The sequence below is a fragment of the Hyla sarda genome, chromosome 2, assembly GCF_029499605.1.
Source record: "Hyla sarda isolate aHylSar1 chromosome 2, aHylSar1.hap1, whole genome shotgun sequence".
NCBI classification, from domain to species: domain Eukaryota; kingdom Metazoa; phylum Chordata; class Amphibia; order Anura; family Hylidae; genus Hyla; species Hyla sarda.
In genome coordinates this window covers 145,313,637-145,340,653 of record NC_079190.1, presented here as the reverse complement: position 1 = coordinate 145,340,653, position 27,017 = coordinate 145,313,637, and the positions used below count along the sequence as shown (strand labels likewise).

The 27,017-nt window shown below is 42.8% G+C and overlaps 1 protein-coding gene across 19 annotated transcripts in view; it reads left to right on the top strand.

The window, feature by feature from the left end:
• The window catches only part of MYCBP2 (MYC binding protein 2), a 318,664-nt gene that overhangs the window by 207,792 nt on the left and 83,855 nt on the right, over positions 1-27,017 (top strand). For 13 of the 19 annotated variants that reach the window (XM_056555563.1, XM_056555546.1, XM_056555556.1 and 10 more), the window contains 3 exons: positions 1,678-1,752; positions 16,739-16,963; positions 17,579-17,711. In XM_056555563.1, the coding sequence (XP_056411538.1) occupies positions 1,678-1,752; positions 16,739-16,963; positions 17,579-17,711 (433 nt within the window). The remainder of the gene's footprint in view (positions 1-1,677; positions 1,753-16,738; positions 16,964-17,578; positions 17,712-27,017) is intronic. The other 6 variants (XM_056555562.1, XM_056555558.1, XM_056555550.1 and 3 more) reach the window with 2 other exon arrangements.

Below are 27,017 nucleotides of genomic sequence, written 5' to 3'. Positions count from 1 at the left end.
TCTTGGCTGTCAAACCACTTTACCTATTTTTGTTTTCACATTTGTCTGGGCGCCTTCTCTTAATACAGTATACACTTTTTCCTTCCAACAAATATTGTTTAAAGTTTAAAGCCCCAATGAGCACTAAACTTAGTGATGGCCTTCCAAGCACAAATTAGTATATAACAGGCAGCATGACACCCTGACAGGCTGCCATTTCAGAATAACCATTTTTAAAGTGATTTTCCATTTAGGGAGTGATTGGTCAATCATGGCTGTCTGACAGTCCTAATGACACAAATACCTGTTGCTTGCTGAAGATTTAAGGGGGTTTTCCCACTAATCGGAAATATGGCTACACAGTCATCAGAGGAGTTACGTAAATAGCCTTGCTGTATTTTCATTTTGTAAGAAGACCAGCCAGAAACAGGGAGTTGTCATTGGGACATTCAGACGACCCTAATTGACAGATCCATTTCTATATATAAATTATGACAATCTTTTACACTTTGAAATAAAACAAATTATATTGTTTGTTGACCTATCTGGAAATAGTTATTGTTATACAGATAAAACAGCAGTTATAAATGGCAGATAAGTTATCAATACTTGGCAGAGAAGGCCACATTCACAACATACTGGAAGTCACTCTTCTGCAGTTTTTGTAATTGTTTTTCCAGTCCTGTACCTTAGGCAGTACTCGTCTAGGTCATACACATTCTGTCACGGACACAATAATGCTAAATACAGGACTGGTTATTTTTTTGTTACAATGGGGAAAAAACAGTTTTAAAAGTGCATTTGATGTTCAGAAACCTACTACTCCTCACAACTTAGTTGTGACAATTATAATGTAAGTGCTTATGTAGTTAAAAGCAACCAGACTGTAATTCTAGGACCGTGCAAATATTTTTTGTGTACAGACTGTTGCCCATGCAGGATGAAGGCTCTGTTTACTTAGGTGTTGACAGTTATGATGTTATGACAGTTTAGTTATTCTAGATTTTACAGTATCCTGACATATCCTATTGACCTATTGGTCTGTGAGGTTAATGCCATTTTCTCCCAAAATGCAATTTTATACAATAATTTTATTTGTTAATCATATATATGATATATACATATATAAAAAAATATATATATTTTTGCTTACATGTGAAAACGTTAACCAAAAATGTTGCCTTTTTTTTCTGTATAAAACTTGTGGTAATTTATCCTTAACTGCAGTTAAATGAGCATGGCAGGTAAAGCTTAAAAAACTTAAATACTGTTAATGCTTAGTGCAGGGCGTGATGGGGTGGTGCATGACAAGGATTCACAAAAAAAAAACAAACAGAACCTTGTATAATACACCACCCTTTGAAGTCCTGCTCTAAGCATAACCCAGTGTACCATTTTTGCCCATAGTAGTGCTTTATTTGATCTACATGCAGACATATTCAGAATTTATATTATCAATGTTATGTAAATCTACTCTGAGCTCTTCATTGAATGGCATGACACACTACATCCCTTCCAAACGTTTATCTAACCTGTATTGAGTTGGCTCAAGTCTTGACTGAACAAAATGTTAGATACCCTAGAAAAAATGCTTAGTCTTCTATTGTGTGTTTTCCTTTTCATTATTGGTGTTTTGTGTAGTCTGCTGCTTCCCGATTTTCTCTGTCAATATTTTCTCTCTAAAATTCTGCTGTCTAGAATATCTTTTATGCTAGCCAAGGAACCAGGGAATTGGACTTTTTATCTTGGACTTCTAAAACATTTTTTTCTCAGGTGAGTTCTGTTCTTCTGCTCTCACCAGTCCTTTACATTCTTTCATGCTATTCCTTAGCAATATTGATCTTTGCAGTAGTTTACCTCTGCTGTACTATTCTATTTGTGCATGTGAGAGATCTAGAATAATGAGACATGGTTTCAGTTTTACTTAGTTGTCAAACTCTGTGAGCAGTTATTAAATGTAAACAATCTGGAATACATCCAGAGACTATAAGCTGATACCGAATACTTCACAGTTGAGGGTTTGCAGTAATGTATAAAGAGTGAAGAGAGCTGCTGCTGTCGCTGTGTATAGCTAGCGGATATAAAATCATATTAAAAGTAGCTGCTGATCCTTTTTTTATAACTCTTTAAAAGAAAACCTTTTGAGAAATATAAGTAAATTGTCAATCTTTTTCAAAAGCTTTTTAAAATGGCAACAAAAAATCATATTCTATAGTCAGGGGGTGTGTATTGTACATTGAGGGGGCATGCATGCCTCTCCCCTGACTGTATAATCCCTCCCATCACCTATTTTTAAAATAAGTTCCCTCCCATCAAACTGATTCCATGATTTGTAAGACAAACTATAAACCTTAAGATGGAATATCAAGAAACTGTAAAAAAAAAAAAAGAAAAAAAAAGTGGATGATCAGGGCGCCCTAAGCTAGTCAATGACGAAGCAATCTAATTTTTGCGGGGTTGGCCAGAAGTCCCCTCTTTACTATGAATCTCTGAATATATGCCTTTGGAAGCTTGAATGAATTGCTTCTAATTTATTCAATGGTCAACACTAAACCTAGAGGTTTTCAATTAGTGGAAGCCAGTGGCATACAAATCAATGTCTGATTGGTGTCAATCTAATCTTAGACCCCATTTGGACCCTGTAATGAAGGAGTACAGCACAAGGTAAAGTTTCCCTTTGTTTCCTGGCAATGTTGAAGGTCCCAATATTTGCCCCTGCAACAATCTGACATTTATTGCATATGTTGCATTATGAAGTTAATGACAACAACCATATTTAATGTTCTGGCAGTATAGTTGGATTGGGGTGTAAACAGCTGGCTTAACCAAATATAATCTGATGAGTGGAGAGCATAGATGCAGCAGCTGATATATAGTATAAATAGTAAATGGTTAGTTAAGGTCAAAGGGCGTAAATGTATGTCCTGATGCGGTGGTACTTAACTCATCAGGACGTACATTTACATCCTGTATATCATGCGAGCACCGGACCTGTGCTATTAGCAGTCAGGGATTCTCCGGTAATGGCGGACATCAGTGATCACGCTGATGTCCACCATTAACCCCTCAGGTGCCGGGATAAACACAGATCATGGCAATGAGGGCATTATATTGGATGTAAATGACCCTTTCTCTATCAGCTCCATTGGGGGACACAGACCGTGGGTGTATGCTGCTGTCTCTAGGAGGTGTGACACTATGGTAATAAGAAAAGTCAGCTCCTCCCAGCAGGATACACCCACCTTCAGGCTCTGAGCTAGTCAGTTTAAGCTTAGTGTCTGAAGGAGGTGGACATGGTCTGGTTGCTCCAGACAAGGTCTTCTGTTTTTTTTGTTTTCCTAGTATAGGGACGTGTTAGTTTTTTCATTCCTTTTACTTTCTTGTTTTCAGGTGGGGACTCAGGGACTCCGCTTGCCTGTTTCCCCATTGCGAGTAAGGGGGCACAGACATTGCGTATATACGCTGTTCACCCCCCCTCGCCAACGGTCAGCACCTGGGTTGGTACCTCATGGGTCTGGGTCCCCCTATTTTCCTGCTCGCCTCACCCGCGCATAGCAGCCAGGCGTGATGCAGGTAACTAAAGCTGACTGAAGACTTCACTGAAGACTCCATTAGGTAAGTTCTTCTGACTGAGGTAAGTACTTTTCTCCATAGGTACGGACTTGCAACCTTTGGAGACCCCCTGTTTTTGGCCCACCTTTCTTATGGAGCTGCATTTTTATTCCGGGGGAGCAGTGGCACCTAAGGGGGCAGTAAATATGGAGCACTTCACTTTATATGTGTGTGTGGGGCACTTCACTTTATATGTGTGTGTGTTTAGTACACTATGTCCTCAGCGCCTTATATGCGGCTGTCAGCCTCGGCGCTGTTACGAGCCGGGCGCACTCAGCACCAGCTTTACTTTGACTATGCAGACAGCGCCTTATAAGCGGCTGACAGCCACGGCGCTGTTACGTGCCGGGCGTTCTCAGCACCGGCTTAGTTTTACTTTCTCCGGCAGCCTCTGCCAGCGTTAGGCTGCCCGCTCTATTCCCCCGAGCGCATATGCAACGACAGGTGCGCTCGGGACAAGGAGCGGGCGCCATGACAGTTCTTCTTAGCCGGTCTATAGCTCCGCCCACAGGGCTGGGAGCTCTGAGGCGCAAAACAGCCTCCAATCAGCGCCGGGGGCGCGAAATTCAGTCAGAAGGGGTCAGTTAGTTAGTGCCTGGCTTCGGGCACGCCCCTCTCTTCCTATTGGCTGGCCTGTTCCTTCACTATAGCTGCACGGAGCGAGCTCTCTGCCTCTGACGGGGACACAGTCTTTTTTCCCATTATGCCCGTACCCAGGGTTGTTCCTCCCTCTAAACAGAAGCCTGGGACTTCAGTGACTTATTTTCTCTGTAAGCACTGTGATACCAGGATGCCTGGCTCTACTGAGCCCACTTGCCCTGCCTGCTCCACTGCTCCCCCTGGTACCCCCTGATGCTCGACATGGGTGTCCCTTTCGGTTCCGGTGGGTTCGGCCACTACACCAGCCTGGGTTTCTTCCCTGACCCAGTATATGGCTGACTTGACCCAAGTCTCCCGTTTCGGTGGCTGAGGCCTCCCGGGAAGTGGTTTCTGCCTTGAAGAAGGGGTCTTCCCTGTGCAGGACCTCTGAGAGGGCCCGCTCCTCAAGCGTACTAGGGGTGCCTCGTCTGACTCTTCCATTAAGTCTTCAGATAGACGTGAGCGTTCCCCTCGTGGGTCCCGCCCCCCCCCCCCTGTCATCTGGGCACAAACGTCGCTCCTCCAGAGGACGTTCTCGGAGTCGCCGCTCTGCCACGCCAGAGCCGCGTACCTGGTCAGGGTCGCCCCCTCCAGGACTGCCTCTAATCGTTCTCATTCCCCTGGTGAACTGGTGGATGAGGCTTCCGAGCCGGCATCTGACTCAGAGGACTGCTTGGACTCAATTGCAACGGTGAACTCATTGGTGACTGCCATAAGAGACACCTTTCCTTAGAGGACCCAGGATCTTCGGATGTCAATCCAGAAGTATCCTTTCATCCTGCTAAACCAGCACCTCAAAGGTTTAGCTCTCACGCTGACTTTGACATTCTGGAATCTGCATGGAAACATCAAGACAAGAGGTTCCCGGGAATCAAGACAATTCAAGAACGTTATCCATTTGACAAAATTTGTGTCGCTAAGGTGGTTTCCCCTCCCTCTGTCGATCCACCAATCTCCCAGATCTCTAAGGCGTCTACACTGCCTCTGGCAGATGCCGCTGCCTTCAAGGATCCCACTGACAAGAAGGTAGAATCCTTAGTGAAGTTTGCTTTTGAAGCAGCTGGCTCTTCTCCTCTTCCCATCTTCGCCTCGACATGGGTGTCCAAGGCCTTTGCGGAGTGGTGCCAAAAGCTCCATCAGGATATCTTAGCGGGATCCTCTCCTGATGATCTATCTGCTCTGGCTCTCCAATTCTCTAAAGCTGGGGACTTCCTGTGCGCAGCTTCCATGAAGTCAGCCCGTTGTTCTGCCTTTGCTGTGGGTCACCTAGCGGCTCCCCGCTGCTCTATGTGGCTTAAAACTTGGAATGCGGATGACGCTTCCAAAAGGTCTCTCACGGAGCTTCCCTATACAGGGAGATGTCTTTTTGGCAATCGCCTTGATGAGATTATCTCTGAGGCAACGGGAAAGAGTTCCTTGTTACCTCAAAATAAGACTAGCCCTACTTCCCAAAGAAAGTCCTTTCCTCGGTCCTTTTGGACCTCTGGCTTCAGCAAAGGGTCCGGGCAGGCGCCCTCGCGGGACAAGAAGGCTCCCTCGTTCTGTGCACGCCCATCTTGGAAGCCGGACTCCAACCGGTCCGGCCGTTTTGCGCCCAAATCAGGCAACTGCAAACCCAATTCTGCATGAAGTGACGCCCCCACCCGCGGTTTCTTCTCGGGTGGGAGGTCGTCTCTTGCTTCTTCGAGACATCTGGACCTCGCACATTCAGGACTTTTGGGTCAGGGACGTGGTGTCCAACGGTTACAGAATCAAATTAGTCTCCCTTCCGAGGGATCGCTTTTTTCAATTCCGGGCCCCCCAGTCTCCTCCTCCTGGTGAAGCAATTTTGAGTGGCTATTCCAGTCTCTGCTTCTCAAGGGGGTGACTGTTCCCGTTCCTCCAGGGGAACAGTTTCGGGGTTTCTATTCAATTCTTTTTGTGGTCCCCAAGAAGGACGGTTTTGTGCGACCAATCCTAGACCTCAAGCGTCTCAACCGTCTTCTTCTCATCTGCCACTTCCGAATGGAATCTCTCCGTTCGCTGGTGGCGTCTCTGGAACAAGGGGAGATCCTTTCATCAGTGGACATCAAGGATGCCTACCTCCATGTGCCAATATTCCCAGGCCATCATCGGTACCTCCGCTTTGCCGTTCCGGAGGGGTACTTTCAATTTGTAGCCCTCCCCTTTGGTCTAGCCTCGGCTCCTCGGGTCTTTACAAAGATCCTTGCGCCAGTGATGGGCCTGTTACGGTCGAGGGGAATCTCGGTGATACCCTATCTGGACCACCTTCTCATCAAGGCTCCAACCAGAGCCTAGACTCTGGAGAATCTGGACGTCACTCTCAACACTCTGACTCGCTTCGGGTGGATGGTCAACCGGGACAAGTCAGTCCTCTGTCCTACCCAGTCTCTAACATTCCTGGGACTTCGATTCGACACGGCCTCTGTCCGAATTTGTCTTCCGCTGGACAAACGTCTGGAGCTCCGGTCGGGGGTCCGCTCCCTTCGGACCCAGGTATCAGTCTCCATCCGCACTTGTATGGAAGTCCTGGGTCGGATGGTGGCAACTATGGAGGCCGTACCCTTTGTCCAGTTTCATTACCGCCCCCTTCAACTGGCGATTCTCTCTAGTTGTAACAGGTCTCCTCTGTCCCTCGATCGTCAGATTGTTCTCCCTCGCAGGGCCGTCAGTCTCTGCTCTGGTGGCTACGCTCTCCCCTTCTTCTCCAAGGGCAGTCAATTCTTCCCCTTCACTGGCAGGTTGTCACAACGCATGCCAGCCTGTCGGGCTGGAGCGGCGTGTTCATGGATTGGACAGTTCAGGGACTTTGGTCTCCCCTGTAGACCCTTCCTCCGATAAACCTATTGGAATTACAGGCGATTCTTCTTTGTCTTCATTGGGAGTCCCGTCTTCAGTCCCGTCCTGTCCGCGTTCAGTCGGACAACGCCACGGCCGTGGCGTACATAAATAGACAGGGCGGAACTCGCAGCTCGGCAGCCATGGCCGAGGTTACCAAGATTCTCACTGGGGCGGAGAGCAAGGTTCCGGCCATTTCGGCGATTCACATTCCGGGAGTGCTCAACTGAGAAGCGGATTTCCTCAGTCTGTCCTCACCCGACCCCGGCGAGTGGTCTCTTCATCCGGAGGTCTTCGCGCAGTTCTGCGACCTCTGGGGCATTCCGGACGTGGACCTCTTCGCCTTCGGCACAATCGGAAGATCCTTCCGTTTTGTGTCCAAGTCCTGGGACCCTCAGGCTCTGGCCGTGGACGCCCTAGAGATTCCTTGGGCGGGGTTCGCCCTACTCTATCTGTTCCCTCCTCTTCCGCTCCTTCCCAGGGTGCTGAGGAAGCTCAAGGCAGAGGACGTCCCCGCCATTCTGGTAGCTCCAGATTGGCCCCGAAGGTTGTGATACGCCGACGTAGTCGGGCTCCTGGACGACGCTCCTCTGCGCCTTCCGCTCCGCCCGGACCTACTCTCTCAGGGTCCTCTTTGCCACCCAAATTTTACAGTCGCTGCATTTGAGGGCGTGGCGGTTGAGACCGCGGTTTTGAGGGCCCGCGGATTCTCTTCCCAAGTCATTCACACCATGCGCAAGGCTCGTTAGCCCTCTAACTCATAGACTACCAAAAAGGCAGCCCAAAAAAAAACCTTTATTTCCCATATATCAAAAAAGTGAGATTAAAAGTGCAATCTTTATTGTATTAGGTTCGCACTTAATGGTGTTTTAAAATATAAAGCACCATGTCGTCCTACTTGTTTGATTGTGTGTGTGTATATATATATATATATATATATATATATATATATATATATATATATATAAATGGACCATCCGGTCTAATGATTTGAATGCACACTGAAGCGGAGACGAGGTGCCTGCAGACCACCTACATTCAGCGCTATTGTAGGACAATGTTAAAAACTTAACATGGCCCCCCTCGACATGTTTCACTGCCTCAGCAGCGTTATCAAGAGGTAGATGGGCACTGAGTTAAAAAACGCCGTGCAGGGGGTTTTAATACCTCCCTTCATGATGTCACAGGATGTCAGGATTCACACATCATCAATTCTCCACCAATGCCTCTCCTGCATTGAGGAGTGACACTTAAATCGACCAATCCACGTCTCTGCGTTTGATCAGCCAATCTCCTGTTTTGGTTCCCTACGCCCAATCACAGCTGGGGAACCTTGACTGGCATGTCCATCGGCGAACCCCTGTAGGGTCAGTTGCCGATGATGTGCTGCGCTAAGTTCACATGCGCGAGGTGATAGAACGGAGGAGCCGGAGTCCGACTCATCTGCGCGTGCTCCGTTCTCCGACGGCTATGGTAAACTTCCGGTTGTGCATCTCAACCTGCGCTAAAACTTAGAAATCCTTCGTATGCGCCGGGGGAGATGCGCGAAAACATAGAAGAATTAGTGAAGACTCATATCTATTGAGTGGTAAGGACTTAATGTATAAGTTAATTCTACAGACTCAATGGGCTGAATTATAGTGTATATATTGTTATGCATATTATTAGTTTGTTTGGCAAATAAAATAGAAAGGCTTTTCCTTATCTCATCTATGTAGATGAATATGATGAGAATCTGATAGCCCAAACTAACGGGGGCAGGAAAGAGGGAAGAAGGGGTAAAAGTAGAGAAGTAGGGGAAGAACAGGGGAAGGAAAAGAAGGGGAAGGGAAGGAGAAAGGGACACAATAGAACTGAGTCAATGTTGAGGAATTAAGTCGTCAAGCTGATCAAAGGGGCTAGGAGAGGAGGAGAGATTGATAATAAAATTGTGTGTCCTAAAAAACCATAATCACTGTGACACCAATATAAGGCTTAAATGCGACACTAACGTGATAGATACATGAAGTACCATAATTTCAAATTTTATGAATAATATTTTATTTTAAGGCAGGTAAACTTGATTAGATGAATGGGCTGAAAGTAAACCCTTCATTCAAGCCCAAAGGAGACATAGATTTCAGTCTATAAATCCACTTAGCTTCCTCCTGTAGAAGCTTTTTATCCAGATTACCACGTCTTGGTCCCAAGCGTGGTCTGGCCAAGCCAAAAAATCTCAAACAGGACCAGTTGCCCCCATGATGAGACCAAAAATGTCTTGCTAGAGGTGTATCTGCTCTAGTCCGTATCGTGCTTATATGCTGGGAAATCCTTCTTCTGAACTGTTGGATAGTTTTTCCTACGTAAATCATAGGACATCCACATTGTGCTATATAGACAATACCGGTGGTTTGACAATTGATAAATTCCCTATTCACATTTAGCCCTCCTCCGCAAGAATTTACAACCGTACTTGGCGGTCTTATTTTCATTGGTGTGAAGCTCAGGACTTCTCCCCGGTGACCTTCTCGGTTCCCGTCTTCTCTCCTTTTTGCAGTCGGGGTTGGAACTGGGGTTGTCTCTCAGTTCCCTTAAAGGTCAGGTTTTGGCCCTTACTGTTCTTTCCCAGCAGCCCCTGGCTTCTAATTCTCATGTCCTGACCTTCCTGCAAGGAGTGTTGCACGCTGTTCCTCCTTATCGGTCACCTTCTCCCCCTTGGGACTTGAATTTGGTTCTGAGGGCCCTCCAGGGTGCGCCCTTTGAGCCCCTTAGAGAGGGGTCTCTCCGCTTCCTTTCTTGGAAAGTGGCGTTTTTTGTTGCTATCTCCTCCATCCGGAGGGTGTCTGAACTGGCCGCTCTTTCCTGCCGTTCTCCGTTTCTGGTGATCCTCCTGGACAAGGTCGTTTTCCGGCCAGATCCTTCTTTTTTGCCTAAGGTGGTCTCGGCCTTTCATCTCAATGACATTGTCCTCCCGTCCTTTTGTCCGGCTCCTTCTCATCCTAAGGAGCGCTTACTACACAAGCTGGATGTAGTTCGGGCTGTTCGCTCTTATCTCTCAATCACTTCTTCGTTTCGTCAGTGTGATTCCTTTTTTGTCCTTACGGAAGGTCGTCGCAGGGGACAACCTGCTTCCAAGGCCACCATTTCTCGGTGGATTCGGTCCGCCATTTCGGAAGCCTATCGCTGTAAGGGGAAGATTCCTCCTTTCAGAATTGTGGCTCATTCCACACGTTCTGTTGGGGCATCCTGGGCTCTCCAGAGTAGAGCCTCGGCCTCGCAGATATGCAAGGCGGATACCTGGTCATCTTTGCAAACTTTCTCAAGGTTTTACAGAGTTCATACTTTCGCATCGGCTGATGCTAGTCTAGGTCGTAAAGTGTTGCAGGCGGCAGTGGATCGGTCGTTTGCCTATTTACTTTTCTGCCCACCCAAGGGACGGCTTTGGTACGTCCCACGGTCTGTGTCCCCCAATGGAGTTGATAGAGATTTTACGGTAAGTGTTAAAAAATCTCCTTTTCTCTTTCTTGACGGATCCATTGGGTGCACACAGATCCCGCCCTTTTTGGGATTTTCCTTTGGTTCTCTGTCCGAGGGTGTGTTCAGTTATGTTTTTCTTCTGGTTCTCGGACAGTTTGGGGTTTTTTCTTTGACCTATTGGTCTCCTCCTATTGCTCTGGGACTTAAACTGACTAGCTCAGAGCCTGAAGGCGGGTATATCCTGCTGGGAGGAGCTGATTTTTTTTTTTATTACCATAGTGTCACACCTTCTAGAGACAGCAGCATACACCCACGGTCTGTGTCCCCCAATGGATCCTTCGAGAAAGAGATTTTACGGTAAGTGTTAAAAAAAATCTCCTTTTTTTACATTTTACCCCCAAAAAGCTAAAAAAAGAAAATTAATAAACATATTTGGTATCTCCGCATGTGTGTGTCAGAACTATCAAAATGTAATGTTAATGATCCCGTATGGTCAACAGCATAAACGTGTAAAAAAATTAAGTCCAAAATTGCTGCTTTTGTTACATCTCATTCCCAAAAAATATAAAAATAAAAAGCTACTAGAAAGTCATATATATGCAAAAGTGGTAAAGAAAACAAAAAAAAAACTACAGGTCATGGCGAGAATGACCCTCATACAAAAAAATTAGAAAGTTATAGGTTGTCAAATTAGGGTGATTTTAAACATACTTATTTTGTAAAAATAAGTTTGACTTTTTTTTTTTAAAGCAATACATTAATAAAGTATGTAATCATAGGTATACTTTTTATCATATTGACCCACAGAATAAAGTAAACATGTAATTTTTACTTTAAAGTGTAAAAGAAACCCTCCAAAATCTGCAAAATTGTGTTTATTAAAATTTCACACAAAAAATTTTTTGGGTTCGCCGTACATTTCATGGTAAATGAATGATGTCATCGCAAAGTACAATTGGTCGGGCAAAAAAACCAGCCCTAATATGGAAAAGATAAAATTGGCCTGGTCCTCAAGGCCAAAATGGGCTTGGTCCTTAAGGGGTTAATCACCATAGTTTCATAAATTTTAAATTTAAGCTAAGCAGTGGAAGTCCCATCTGTATGTGACTACCTCCAAGTAACTTATATTTTTGGGTGGACACGATGTTAATAGATAATTTTAAAGTGTCTACTAAAAACTACTGTTTTTTGTTTTATTGCATTCAAGCACTTGGTGTTGTGGTCACTTCAAACCACTTAGTTTTAATAAAGTATGTGAATATGAACTACTTTGTTACTTGCTTAAAATAAACATTTCAGTGTTGGCCACTAGGCCAGCCTATTGCCTACCAGCCTATTTGCTTTCTGTTGCTTGTTAGCTAATTTTCATTTTTATTAACCAATGTACGACAGGAATTGCATGAATTGAGGTAGGACTAGTCCCTATGCACAGTCCTGGGCAGGTCTTATACTAACTGCTGTGAGCATCAGTAAGCACCTGTCCACTCCCAGTGCTGAGAAGAGAGCCTGTGATCATAGTCAGGTGACAACTAAGGGGATAAATTTCTTACCGCTGGACATCTTCTTTAAAGGGGTACTTTTTTCTTTTAAATCAACTGGTGGCAGAAAGTTAAACATATTGGTAAATTACTTCTATTAAAAAAATCTTAATCCTTCCTGTACTTATTAGCTGCTGAATACTACAGAGGAAATTATTTTCTTTTTGAAATGCTCTCTGATGACATCATGAGCACAGTTCTCTCTGCTGACGTTATTATAATAACACTTTATTGTTGTCCTTAGTGGGATTTGAACCCAAGTCCCAAGCACTGCAAGGCAGCAGTGCTAACCACTGAGCCACCATGCTGCCCTTAGCATACAGGTCCTTCTCAAAAAATTTGCATATTGTGCTAAAGTTCATTATTTTCCATAATGTAAGGATAAAAATGCCTCCATTATAATCAACTTTATTAAATGTATGGGCACCTTTACAATGGAGCCTGTCTTCTGCCAAGAATTGAATCGAGCTGCAGGCTAGGGAGGGAAGCGCTCAGTTGCATTCATCTCCTAGCCGTATCTAGCAAATGTGGGGGATCGCCTAACAACCAATCAAAACTTTCCATTTATCTGGTAATTTAGGTAACAAGTTGTGAGAATATACCCTAAAGGGAATATCCATGCTTTATAAAATTATAACTAAACAGCATTTTTCCGTGAAAGCTAATTGGCCTTATCCCTTGGTGTTTATCAATGCAGGTTCCTAGTGTACCACTGGTATCTGTTAGCTAGGTCTGTAACTTTCCAGATTGGCATTACTAGTCTCAGCAGTGATTTCAGTAAGTTATACTTGACTGTTGCAGATGTTTGACTGAGGTGGTCAAATGCTGGTCAGTTCCAGCCTATATAGAAACTGGTGGGAAACTATGGACCTGTGGCAGTGAAAATAGTAAATATTCGCTTTTGTTAGAGCCAATTACAGGTAAAAATCTTATAATGTAGTGGTGTGCCAGTTTAAAAAATAAAAATTAAAAAAATAAAAAATAAGCTAGAAAAAACCTGTGTGGAAAGCTAGCATAAATCTGCCTGTTTGACAGCCACTATGCTGTACTGTAATCCCCGACCCTTTTCTGAAATTAAAGGGGTACTCTGGCGCTAAACATCTTATCCCCTATCAAAAGGATAAGGGATAAGATGTTAGATCGCAGGAATCCCGCTGCTGGGGACCCCCGTGATCTCCTGCAGCACCCCCGTTTTTCAGCTGCACAGAGCGAAGATCGCTCTGTGGATGATTACGAGCGGTGCAGGGGACGGAGTATCGTGACATCACGCCTCGCCCCCTCACTGCAAGTCTATGGGAGGGGTGTGACGGGCACCACACCCCCTCCCAGCCACAGAGCGATTATATGGCAGGGGCGTGACGGCAGCCACAATCCTCGCTCTGTGCAGCTGAAAAAAGGGGGTGCTGCAGGAGAGATTGCAAGGGTCCCTAGCAGCAGGATCCCCGCGATCTAACCTCTTATCCCCTATCCTTTTGATAGGGGATAAGATGTTTAGCGCCGGAGTACCCCTTTAAGCAGCCTAGGGGAATGCTTAGTGGGTTCCAAAGCTTATTTTGCATATTGTTATAAATTATGATATCTGTTTTTTTGGTTATTACTGGAAATGAAAAACCTAAAATTTCCCATGAACATAAGTATTTAGACTGTTTGCTATGACATAATTTAGCTCTGGTGGTCTTCCATTTCTCCTGATCATCTTTGAGATGTTTTTCCACCTTGATTGGAGTCATTTGTAGTAAATTCAGATGACTGAACAAACTTTGGAAAGATGCACACTGTCTGTGGACTGGGGGAAAATGTGTGCTAGTGGGTAAGTAACTGGCTCAGTGATAGGGTGGTTATTAACGGTACTTATTCTGATTGGGTGACTGTTACTAGTGGGGTACCACAGGGGTCAGTCTTGGGCCCTATTGTATTTAATATATTCATTAATGACCTTTGTAGAGGGGTTGAATAGTAAAGTAGCAATATTTGCAGATGATACTAAATTCTGTAAAGCGGTAAACACAATAGAGGACAGTGCACTGTTACAAATGGATCTGAATAGGTTGGAGGTTTGGGCTGGGAAGTGGCAGATGAGGTTCAACACTGATAAATGTAAGGTAATGCACATGGGGAAGAAAAATCCGGGCTGGGATTATGTATTAAATGGGAGAACACTTGGGATGACTGACGTGGAAAAGGACTTAGGAGTCTTAATTAACAGTAAATTTAGCTGTATTGACCAGTGTCGGGCAGCTGCTGCTAAGGCAAATAAAATCATGGGGTGCATCAATAGGGGCATATATGCCCACGACAAGGAAATAATTCTACCACTATACAAATCACTAGTCAGACCACACACGTAGAATACTGTGTACAGTACTGGGCACCAGTGTACAAGAAAGATATAGTGGAGCTGGAGAGGGTTCAAAGACAGGTAACCAGAGTAATACGGGGAATGGGAGGACTTCAGTACCCAGAAAGATTATCAGAATTAGGGTTATTTAGTTTAGAAAAAAGAAGGCTTAGGGGAGACCTAATAACTATGTATAAATATATCAGGGCAGTACAGAGATCTCTCCCATGATCTATTTATACCCAGGACTGTATAACAAGGGGGCATCCTCTATGTCTAGAGGAAAGAAGTTTCTACACCAGTAAGAGCAGTGAGACTGTGGAATTTTCTGCCTGAGGAGGTGGTCATGGTGAACTCTGTAAATGAGTTCAAAAGGGGATGCATTTTTGGAGAGTAAGAAGATCGCTGGTTATGTATACTAGACTTATAGGGACAGCACGTTGATCCAGGGATTTATTCTGACTGCCATATTTGGAGTCGGGAAGGAATTTTTACCTCTAGTATGAGGTTTTGTTTCTTTTTGCCTTCCTGAATCAACTCAGCAGGGACTTACTAGGAATAATAGTTGAACTTGATGGACTTTTTTCAACCTTTATGAGCTATGTTACTATATAAGGTTTAACAGCTGAGAATGCATATCAGAGCAAATACTAAACAATGAGGAGGGAAAGAACTGCCTGTAGAGCTTGGACACAGGATTGTTTTAAAGGGGAACTCCAGTGGAAACAAGTGGAAAACAAATGTTTTCAAATCAACTGGTGCCAGGAAGTTAAACAGATTTGTAAATTACTTCAATTTCAGAATCAGAATCCTTCCAGTCTGACCACTGTGCTCTCTGCTGACACCTCTGTCTGTGCCAGGAACTGTCCAGATTAGAAGCATATCCCCATAGAAAACCTTTCCTGCTCTGGACAGTTCCTGACATGGACAGAGGTGTCCATAGAGAGCACTGTGGTCAGACTGGAAAGAACTTCACAAATTCATCTGTAGTATACAGCAGCTAAGTTCTACAGGGGTTAAGATTTTTTAATAGAAGTAATTTACAAATTTGTTTAATGTTATGGCACCAGTTGATTTGAGAACATTTTTTCCCCCCACCAGAGTACCCCTTTAAGTAAGAGATCTGGAGAAGACTATAAAAAACACAATAAGGCTGCGCTGAAAGTTCCCAAGAGCACTGTAGCTTCCATAATGCTTAAATGTAAGAAGCGTAAAACAGCAAAGACTCTAGTTAGTTTAGTGGGGTGACGAGCTCTAGGAAATCAGGGGAGAAAGACCTTAGTAAGAGAGATGACTAGAGATGAGCGAATTTACAGTAAATTTGATTCGTCACGAACTTCTCGGCTCGGCAGTTGATGACTTATCCTACATAAATTAGTTCAGCTTTCAGGTGCTCCCGAGGGCTGGAAAAGGTGGATACAGTCCTAGGAGACTCCTTCCTAGGACTGTATCCACCTTTTCCAGCCCACCGAAGCACCTGAAAGCTGAACTAATTTATGCAGGATAAGACCAACTGCCGAGCCGAGAAGTTCGTGACGAATCAAATTTACTGTAAATTCGCTCATCTCTAGAGATGACCAAGAAGCCAATGATGACTTTGGCTGAGCTCCAAAGATGTGAAAACGAAGTGAAAAAAGTGTGCAGTGTAATCTAAATAATTGAACACTGCTTCAAATCTGCAGCTTCAGAAGCAACACCTCAAATATGCACAGGACACTTGTACGTGTCAATAGACCCAAGAAACAGCAAATACAGCTGACAAGGCTCTGCATAAAATTGTCCGGAATATGCAATCTGTACACTATAAACTCCTCTAGGACAGTCTGTAATGTATGGCCCAGATTTGTCAAACTGTGTGAGAAAAAATTGTGATTTTTCCCACAACAAATCGCAGCTCAGCTGTGATTGGTTGTTATGAAAAAAGCACCTCATTTTTTTTTTATACAGTTTGATAAATCTGGGCCTATATCTTTATCAAGTATAGACAGTATGAAGCAAAAAAGCAAGAATCACACTCACCAGATCGATGAATCCAAGGTAGGAAACTTTCTTCCAAGTAGTGGATGGTGCAGCAAACAAACACCTGTTCCAATTGCGGGGAGGGAGAGCAGCTGCTCTCTGGACGCGAGGGCACATCACTGATAGGCAACTAGTTACGCATCAGAGGATGCTTCTTCCGGCCAAGTGTGTACACAATTTATTATACATCCTAAGGTTGAGCATGAGTTGCACAGTTGTACACATGCTTTTTATAACAATTAGACATGTATCTGTTTTATTATACTGTCCAGAGTTCAGACAGCATTAATGACCTTCTTACCTTTGTTTTGTTTTTCAGGATCAACTAGGAAATACAGAGGATATCTTGAAAGACTTCAATGTACTTTGTACACAAGAAATGTCTATGGGAGAAAATGAAATCTCAGTACTCAGGGGTGGGCCAGGATTCTACAAGGTAGTGAAAACTGGGCCATCCGGTCATAACATCAGAAGCTGCCCAAACCTAAGAGGTATCCCAATTGGAATGTTAGTACTGGGAAACAAAGTCAAGGCTGTCGGCGAGGTATGGACTTGTGACTAATCTGATACTGCTTTTGTCATGCAAATGCCAAAGCAAAGTACCATTTTTAATTCCCTAGACTCCATGTTTTGATTTTGTTTTTTTTGCTAATATATGCTAAGTCTGAAAGTTTGCTAGCACAGTTGGAGTATTCACTAACCTCAAGTCTTAAAAATAGTTTACCTGAACAGCTTCTGCTTAATTTATTGGTGTTTTCGAAAGTTACAATTTTACCTGCTGTTAATGGGAGAAACATCATTTTCTTAAGTGTTGCTTTTGAATCCTGTAACTTTCAGCATTTGTCTCTTATTTTTTTGCTCCCGGGTGTAGTGTGTCATGCTATTTCTCTATCCACTTCTGAAGTATGTGGATTCTGTGGTTTAAATTGGGATATACAAAGCTTGCCTTTTTGCTGGATTGTTTTTTTATGCTGGCTGTTATGCTACTGCCTTAAATACTGATGTTCACAAATATTTTCTATGTTCCTTAATAGCTTTTATATGTACCATGTGAAATTGTTACCAACAACCTTGCATGCAGTCATTAATGTTCATCACTATCATTGGCTGTGCAATTGCATGAACTCCATGAATCTTGTGGTTTCTATCTCTGTACCAGGTGGTCAGTTCAGAAGGTACATGGGTACAACTGGACAAGAACAGCATGGTAGAATTCTGTGAGAATGATGAAGGGGAGGCATGGTCCTTGGCTAGAGATGCTGGTGGCAATCAATATCTCCGTCATGAGGATGGCAAGTTCAAAACCTTTTTTTATCTATTTTGTTTTTTGTTAAAATAGGATTTCTTAAAGGGGTACTCCACCCCTAGACATCTTATCCCCTATCCAAAGGATAGGGGAAAAGATGTCCGATCGCCGGGGTCCTGCTGCTGTGGACCCCCAGGATCTCCACTGCGGCACCCCACTATCATTACTGCACAGAGCAGACTCGCTCCGTGCGTAATGACGGGCAATACAGGGGCTGGAGCATCGTTATGTCACGGCTCCGCCCCCTTGTGACGTAACTGCCCGCCCCTCAATACAAGTCTATGGGAGGGGACAAGGCGGCCATCATGCCCCCCTCCCATAGACTTGCATTAAGGGGGCGGGCCGTGACGTCACGAGGGGCGGAGCCGTGACGTCACTATGCTCCGGCCCCTGTATCGCTGGTCATTACGCACGTAGCGAGTCTGCTCTGTGCAGTAATGATAGCAAGGTGCCGCAGCCAAGATCTCGGAGGTCCCCAGCAGCAGAGTACCCCTTTAAGAGTTCTTCACAAATCAGGATTAAATACAGTGTTTTAATTAACAGGAAAACAAATCTCTTAAATATGCTCAAAATTATGTTGCCCCATTTTCTCTACTCCTTTCCCTCATTTTTATGACCTGCAACATCCAGCAGTCATGCACTTCTGTGTGCTCGAGCAATGTGTATACATCAGCTGCAGTATTATCAGTTTGTAATAGAAATGTGTACAATATCTATCGGTACAAACAGAATGGGGGGGGGGGATTTGTTAGGATTACCCAAGCTTTTTGGCAGTAGGAAATTTGGGCACATGCTTTTTGTGCAAACATTTTTTCCACTTTTGCACCACTAATGCTCGGAAAGAAATGGGTAGGTCTGTGTTGCCCTGGCATCCACAGTCATGATAGATTTACTATGCTGTACTACATAAATTGAGTTTTAGATCTCTTATTTTGCTGTAGCACAGTTTGCATTAGAAAAATGTTTGACATGTCATGCAAACATGTACAAAAGTGATAGTAACTCATTAAGGCTGACATGAAGAAATGCCAGTCTCATTGAAAATTCCTTTTTGTGTCTTTACAAGTAGTGTAGAACCCTCTACAGGTGGATACAGATATTTAGTGGTTAGGCTCTGTTCGTATAACACTTTTGATTTATGCTGGGCAGTATGTTTTTTCACAAGGCCTTTTAAATTGAAAAGTTGACTGCACTTTTCAATACAGCAGTAAAAAGGTAGGCTGGGTGTGTACCACCCAAATACTTGAACAATGGACATCCTTAGTACGAATCAGGTTCATAGTCATATGGTATTTTCTGGCATTCATGTTGTGTAAACCAGAAGCATAGTGGCTGGCATTTATCATTGTAGGTGTAAGTGAAGCTTATTTCTGCACTTGTGTTTTTTTTTTTTTTTTTTATTATATTTTTTTTGTGTGTGCTGGTAATGTGTAGGAGCACCACATTTTAAATGGTCACAGAGCATTTGATAAATTTTGTGCAGGTCATATTTTCTGAAATTTCTCCTCACATACACCAAAAAGGTAAGCTAAGGCTGGGCTGGTGTAGTTTTAGAGACTTTTCAGTGGCTTTGTGCCTTTTTTGTGCCTTTTCACGAAAAGGCGCAGTTCTTAAAACCCTTCCATATCATATGTATTGCCAAAATCAGGGGATTGCATCTCAAAATCAGCAGAAATGTGTAAACCAAAAGGCACAAAAGAACCTGATTGTGCCTTTTTTTTCGCCTTCTCTAGACTCAAAAAACTGTCTAAAGACAATGATAAATGTCGGCCAGTGTGTACATAGTGTTAACGAGTGATTCTCTGAAAGTAAATAAATAATGACCGTTCCAATTCAGTGATGCAAAGATTTTGAAAACCATGACCACAAACTTTTGTTGTACTTTCACTGTGTGTCCTAGTAGCCAAAACTAAACACCCATTCTAGCAGACTCCCTGCAATCCTGCTTTGCTTTTTTGTCAGCACAGAAAGGGGGGAAGACGCTGACAAAATGTCTTCCTTGTTAGAATTAGCTGAGCAATTGTATGAGCTCCCAGCAATAAAGACTTGCATATACATTTTTGTGCTCATGAATGGAGAGTCAATTTAACCCCTTAACAACAGACATAAATGAACGTCCTGATGCGGTGGTACTTAACTCCCCAGGACGTACATTTGCTTTATGTACATGCAGCGAGCATCGGACGGTGCGAGCATCATGCGCGGCAGGTCCCGGCTGCTATCAGCAGCCAGGGACCCACCTGTAATGGTGGAGATCAGCGATCATGCTGATTCAGCCATTAACCCCTCAGAAGCCGTGATCAATACAGATCATGGCATCTGCGACAATGTGGTAGTTTAAATGGATGATCGGATCGCATGCGGCGCTGCTGTGAGGATTCGGTCATCCAGCATGGTGACTGGAGGTCCCCTTACCTGCTCCGACCATCATCCCAGGGTCTTCTGGTCTGAGATCGAGCAGACCAGAGCAGAAGATTGCAGATAATACTGATAAGTGCTATGCTATTGATTGCTATGAATAGTTCCCTATGGGGACTATAAAAGTGTTAGGGTAAAAAAAAAAAAAAAAATCGTAAAAAAAAATTTGAAAAAGCACCTCCACCAATAAAAATTTAAATGGCCCTTTTTTCCTATTTTATCCCAAAAAAACATATTTTTATCGCCGTGTGTGTAAATGTCCGAACTATCAAAAAATAATGTAAAAGATCTCGTACAGTGAACGGTGTAAACGTAAAAAAAAGTCCAAAATTGCAGCTTTTTTTGTCATATTTTATTAAAATAATATAAGTGATCAAAAAGTTAAATATAGGCGAAAGTGGTAACAATTCCAGATCACAGCACAAAAAAAAAAATTAGCCCTCATACTGCCCCTATACGGAAAAATTTGAAAGTTATAGGTGGTCAAATAGGGCAATTTTAAACATACTAACTTTCCCAAAAAAGTTTGAGGTATTTGGTCCTTTAAAGTGTACCTGTCGTCAACAAAAACTTTTTATATAATGTAGATAATACATTGTGTGTCTGAGGAGTCCAACTACAGGAAGTGAGGGCAGGACAAGCAGGAGTCTGTACACTGAGGACAAGCAGGGGTCTGGGTACTGAGGACAAGCAGGGGTCTGGGCACTGAGGACAAGCAGGGGTCTGGGCACTGAGGACAAGCAGGGGTCTGGGCACTGAGGACAAGCAGGGGTCTGGGCACTGAGGACAAGCAGGGGTCTGGGCACTGAGGACAAGCAGGGGTCTGGGCACTGAGGACAAGCAGGGGTCTGGGCACGGAGGACAAGCGGGGCTCAGGGCACTGAGGACAAGCGGGGCTCTGGGCACTGAGGACAAGCGGGGCTCTGGGCACTGAGGACAAGCAGGGGTCTGGGCACTGAGGACAAGCGGGGCACTGGGCACTGAGGACAAGCGGGGCTCTGGGCACTGAGGACAAGCGGGGCTCTGGGCACTGAGGACAAACAGGGGTCTGGGCACTGAGGACAAGCAGGGGTCTGGGCACTGAGGACAAGCAGGGCTCTGGGCACTGAGGACAAGCGGGGCTCTGGGCACTGAGGACAAGCGGGGCTCTGGGCACTGAGGACAAGCGGGGCTCTGGGCACTGAGGACAAGCGGGGCTCTGGGCACTGAGGACAAGCGGGGCTCTGGGCACTGAGGACAAGCGGGGCTCTGGGCACTGAGGACAAGCAGGGGAAAAAATGTCACCCAAAAATATACACAATTTTTAACCAATGTATATTACAAATATACATATAATCGTATTATATACATTATATAAAAAGTTTTTGTTAATGAAAGGTACACTTTCCAACACAAAAAAAAAACTCAGTCCAGCATAGGACATTAACCTTGCTTCTATTATTCTACTGTAACCTTTGTATCTCCTGTAGGCTCTAATAAACCTTTTTGCCCTCCAGCGTGTTCCCTTCCCTGCACGTGGTCTTTAAACTACAGGTCCCAGCATTCTTTGCTGCTGCTGCTCTGTGCTCACTTCCTCCTAACTGCCGTTTTCTGCCCCAGTCACCTGACCAGCCCCAGCACTCAGAATGTTACTAAGCAACCATTCCCATCCTGCTTTCATCTGCTGTACTATATTCAGTAGCAATGATTCACAAAACGGGTGCCTCCATCTGTTGTAAAACTACAACTCCCAGCATGCCCAAAAGTCAGTCCATCTTTGCATGCGTGGAGTTTTTAAACAACTGAAGGCAAGATATAGATAGATAGAGAGATACATATATATATATATATATATATATATATATATATATATATATATATATATATATATCTATCTATATCTCTATCTATTTTACATTACATTACACACATATATAGTCATATATATATAAATATATATATTTGAATAAAAACACAAATACACACGGATATTTTTTTCATTCATGTATTCGTGCGTTTTTACATATCTTTTATATATACTTATAAAAATATTTTTATATTATATATAATTAGTGTTTCCCAACCAGGGTGCCTCCAGCTGTTGCAAAACCAACCAGAGGCTTTCCGGGCATGCTGGGAGTTTTAATTTTGCAACAGCTGGAGGCACCTTGGTTGTGGTTGGGAAACACTGATTATATATAATGTATAAAAATATATCTGTGTGTGTATATATAAAAGATATCTAATACGCACAAATATGTGTGCATATGATATATATATATACACACACACACACCATGTGTGTATGTGTGTGTGTATATATATATATATATATATATATATATATATATATATATATATAATATATTACTATTTATATATTATTATTATGCATATGCTTGAAAAAGGCTTCTTAGCCGTAACATTGCACGTGTGTTCTTGTACACAATAAAGACCAAAGCCTGAATTATACCGGACCTTGTCACTGGTGCTGTATCTTTCGTTTGAAAAGTATTTGGGATGTAGTTGTGGCAAGCTACTTGATACTGTGCACAGGACTTGAGGTCATCCAGTGCTGGTCCCTTCCTTGGATTTGTATATATAATATAAAAATATTTTTATATATAATCAGTGTTTCCCTACCAGGGTGCCTCCAGCTGTTGCAAAACTAAAACTCCCAGCATGCCTAGGCAACCAGAGGCTGTCCGGGCAAGCTGGGGGTTGTAGTTTTGCAACATCTGGAGGTGCAATGGTCTACACACTGTGCCCCTGCAGATGTTGCACAACTACATGCATGTTTGTAGTTCTTTAACATTTGGCCCTTCACATGTTGCCGAACTACAACTCTCAGCATGCCTGTACAGTGTGGACATGCTGGAAATTGTAGTATTGCAACATCTGGAGGGCAAAAGTTTGGTGACCACTACATAGTGGTCTTAAAACTGTGCACTTCCATCTGTTGCATAAATAAGACTCTCGGCATACACTTCAGCTGTCAGTGCATGCTGAGAGTTTGTTTTGCAACATCTGGAGGGCAACAGTTTGTACAAAATGCACTCCTCCAGATGTTGCAAAACTAAAATTCCCAGTATGCTCACAGTCCACGCATGCTTGGGAGTTGTAGTTCGGCAACATCTGGCCCTTCACATGTTGCCGAACTACAATTCCCAGCATGCCTGGACAGTCTGGGCATGCTGGAAATTGCAGTTTTGCAAGATCTGAAGGGGCACAGTTTGGAGACCACTAGAGTGTGGTTTCTAAAATGAGCCCTTCCAGCTGTTGCATAACTACAACACTCAGCATGCCCTTTGGCTGTCATTGCTGAGAGTTGTAGTTTTGAAGAAAAAAAAAGTTAGGTAGGCAGCAGTTCCCACATTAGGGAGCATAGTTTCCCCACAAACACATACACCTGGCTTGCGCCGCACTTCTCTACGGCGGCGGCATGACTAGTGACGTCTCTACATTTCTACGTATGTACATTTTTTGGTAAAAATGACACCTTCTCTTTATTCTGTAGGTCCATACGATTAAAATGATAACCTACTTATATAGGTTTGATTGTCTGTCTTCTGGAAAAAATCATAACTACATGCAGGAAAATTAATGTTTAAAATTGTCATCTTCTGATCCCTATAACTTTATTTTTCTGCGTATGGGGTAGTATGAGGGCTAATTTTTTGCGCTGTGATCTGAAGTTTTTAGCGGTACTAATTTTGTAATAATTGGACTTTTTGATTGCTTTTTATACCTTTTTTTCATGATATAAAAAATGACCAAAAATATGCTATTTTGGACATTGGTGTTTTCTTTGCGCATATGCCATTGACTGCGCGGTTTAATTAACGATATATTTTTATAGTTTGGACATTTACGCACACAGCGATACCACATATGTTTATCTTTATTATGGTTACTTATTTTTTATATGGAATTTGGGAAAAGGGGGTGATTTAAACTTTTAGTAAGGAAGGGGTTAATGGGTGTTTGTTTTTTTACTTTTTTTATTTAACTTTATTTTAATTTTTTTTGTCCCCTTAGGGGACATTTTAGGAGGAATCATTAGATTCCTCATACACATCAATGTGGTTTCATAGGACCAAATTGATCTGTGTGCTCTGCGCACAGGCTTTCTTTGTCAGAGCCGCAGCCACCTCAGAGGCCCTCAGGTTATCTCAGCAGCAATCGCGCTGCAGGGGGGCCATCCACCCCACTGTACCACCAGGGATGGTTTAAATGTCCCTTTAGATGCCGCTGTCAACTTTGACAGCTGCGATCTAAAGGGTTCATAGCCGGCCGCAGGAATCGCCACATGTTGGCTATTAACGCCGGCCCCCAGCTACAGGAATCAGCTGGGGGCTGGCTGGTATGAAGCTGGCTCGAGTCGGGAGTCCGCGCCATACATTGGTTGCAGTCTCAGGACGAGCCGACTCGTCCTTAGACGGCAACTTGTTAAGACTAGAATGGGCTTGGTCCTTAAGGATTTAATGATAACACCTGTAGGGAATGCTTTAATGCTTTCCTGCTATATTCCTCACTACATTTTCCTTGGCTTTTCAATTCCTCAGAAGTATGTGAGGACAGTTTTTAAAAAAAAAAAATGCTAATTAAGATATAGACATCACAGTATTACGCATCCAGTCTTCAATTCTTCACTACATTGCTGTATAAACCAACAAAACCTTCCTCTTACACTTTTTATATTTTTCCCCCACCCAACCTACCCTCGATCCCATTGGACAAGGGAGAAAACAAATTACGACAATACAATGAGAGCAATACCCAATCCTCTTATCTTCCATAACAATGTAAATTTTTTACAAAAAATTTACAAGAGGGAGAATCATTTCTTACAATATTTTTCCCCTTTTATTAAAGGATACTGTTGTCAATATTTATCAAGGCCAGTATTTCCATATTTTACTCAATCTATCTTTTCCTTTCTTCCCTTTCAGCCATAATTGCTCTTTTCTCTGAACACTCTGAATTTCTCTTTGCCATTCTCCCACAGAGGGTCCATCAGGTTTAATCCAGTTACGCACTATTACCAATCTTGCATAGAACAAAGTCCTACATAACAACTCCTAAATCGTCCCCATATTTTCTATGTCCCCTAAAATAACAAATACGATAGTAAAAGGAATCTTTTTTTCCTATTTTACCTTCAAGAATGTTCAGTACTTGCTCTCAGTAAATAGAAATTACTTGACAATCCCACATATAGGCCAACATTTATCATTGTCTTTAGACTGTTTTTTGTGGCTACAAAAGGTGCAAAAAAGGCGCAAGCAGGGTTCATTTGCACCTTTTGGTTTACACATTTCTGCTCATTTTGAGTTGCAATCCACTGATTTTGGCAATACAGATGATATGGAAGGGATTTATGAACTTTGCCTTATCACAAAAAGCCACTGAAAAGTCTTAAACTACACCAGCCCGTACTTAGCTTTATGGTGTATGTGAAGAGAGAGATTTCAGAAAACGTGACCTGCACAAAATGTATCAAATGCTCTGTGACCATTTAATAAATTTGGTGCTCCCACACATTACCAGCACACAAGAAAGGTGTAGAAAATGCTTCACTTACACCTACAATGATAAATGCCAGTCATAGTGTCTAAAATCCACATCCTCATTTCCACACCTCAGGCAGTTTGACGATTCACATATACCAAATTTCCTCATTTGGATGTGGGTATAATAGGCCCTATGTAACATCCTAAACTACCAACTTCTTTAATCCTTTTTTTTTTTTTTTTTTAAAGATATATTTTTCCAGCCATCCTCTCCTAACCAGGAGGTGAAAAATTAATGCAAACGGGAAAAGTTTTTTTTCCCCCCCAATTCAAACTTAATAAACCCTCAAAAATTCTATGGTTATTTATAATAAAAACAGCTTTTATCTGTTGTGCAAGCAACTGCATGTTTAATTTGTATATAATGAAACATTTCACTATCCTTCATCGAAAATTTTTCTTTAAAGTGTTTAAATTCATGTAACTTTAAATTTTCAAACATTTGATTAACCCAACGGACCCCCAGCTTTTCCCAGTATTTATTTTCGCAAGTCAAATATTCCTTCAAATTTCTGTTCACCCCCCCCCCCAAATGATGTGAAATTCAAACTATTTACTCCTATCAGACAACTTCTTAGTGTACACCATATATTAAAAAAAAATTCCCAAAGCATACCCAACACCTGATCAAATTCCATCAGAATTCCTAGTTCGAGAAGTTCAAAGATATTTGATATTTCTCTTATCAATTTGAGGACTGCAGATTCCTTCCAGTTATTCAATTTCAACAATTGGCTAGACATATAATATATTTTTAGGTTAGGAAGATCGACCCCTTAACGACCACAGACGTAAATGTACAATAAATGTAAATGTATGACGCGAACACCACTCCAATGCTCGCGGTCAAACACAGGACGTACATTTATGTCCTGTGTATGACCGCGAGCATCTGAGCGGTGTTCGCGTTTTTTAAACATATTTGGTATCGCCGCCTGCATAAATGCCGAACTATCAAAATATAATGTTAATGATCCCGTACGGTGAACCGCATAAATGTAAAAAAAAGGCCAAAAATGCTGCTTTTGTCACATTTTATTCCAAAATGTTTTTATAAAGTGATCTAAAAGTTTTATATATGCAAATGTGGTACCGATAAAAAGTACAGATGACAGCGCAAGAAATGAGACCTCATACCGCCCCATATACGGAAAAGTGAAAAAGTTATAGGTGGTCGAATTAGGGCAATTTTATATTACTGATTTTGTACAAAAAGTTTGAGAATTTTTTTAAGCGGTACAAAAATAGAAAAGTATCTAGCCATGGGTATCATTTTAATCATATTGATCCACAGAATAAAGAACATGTCAATTTTGCCATAA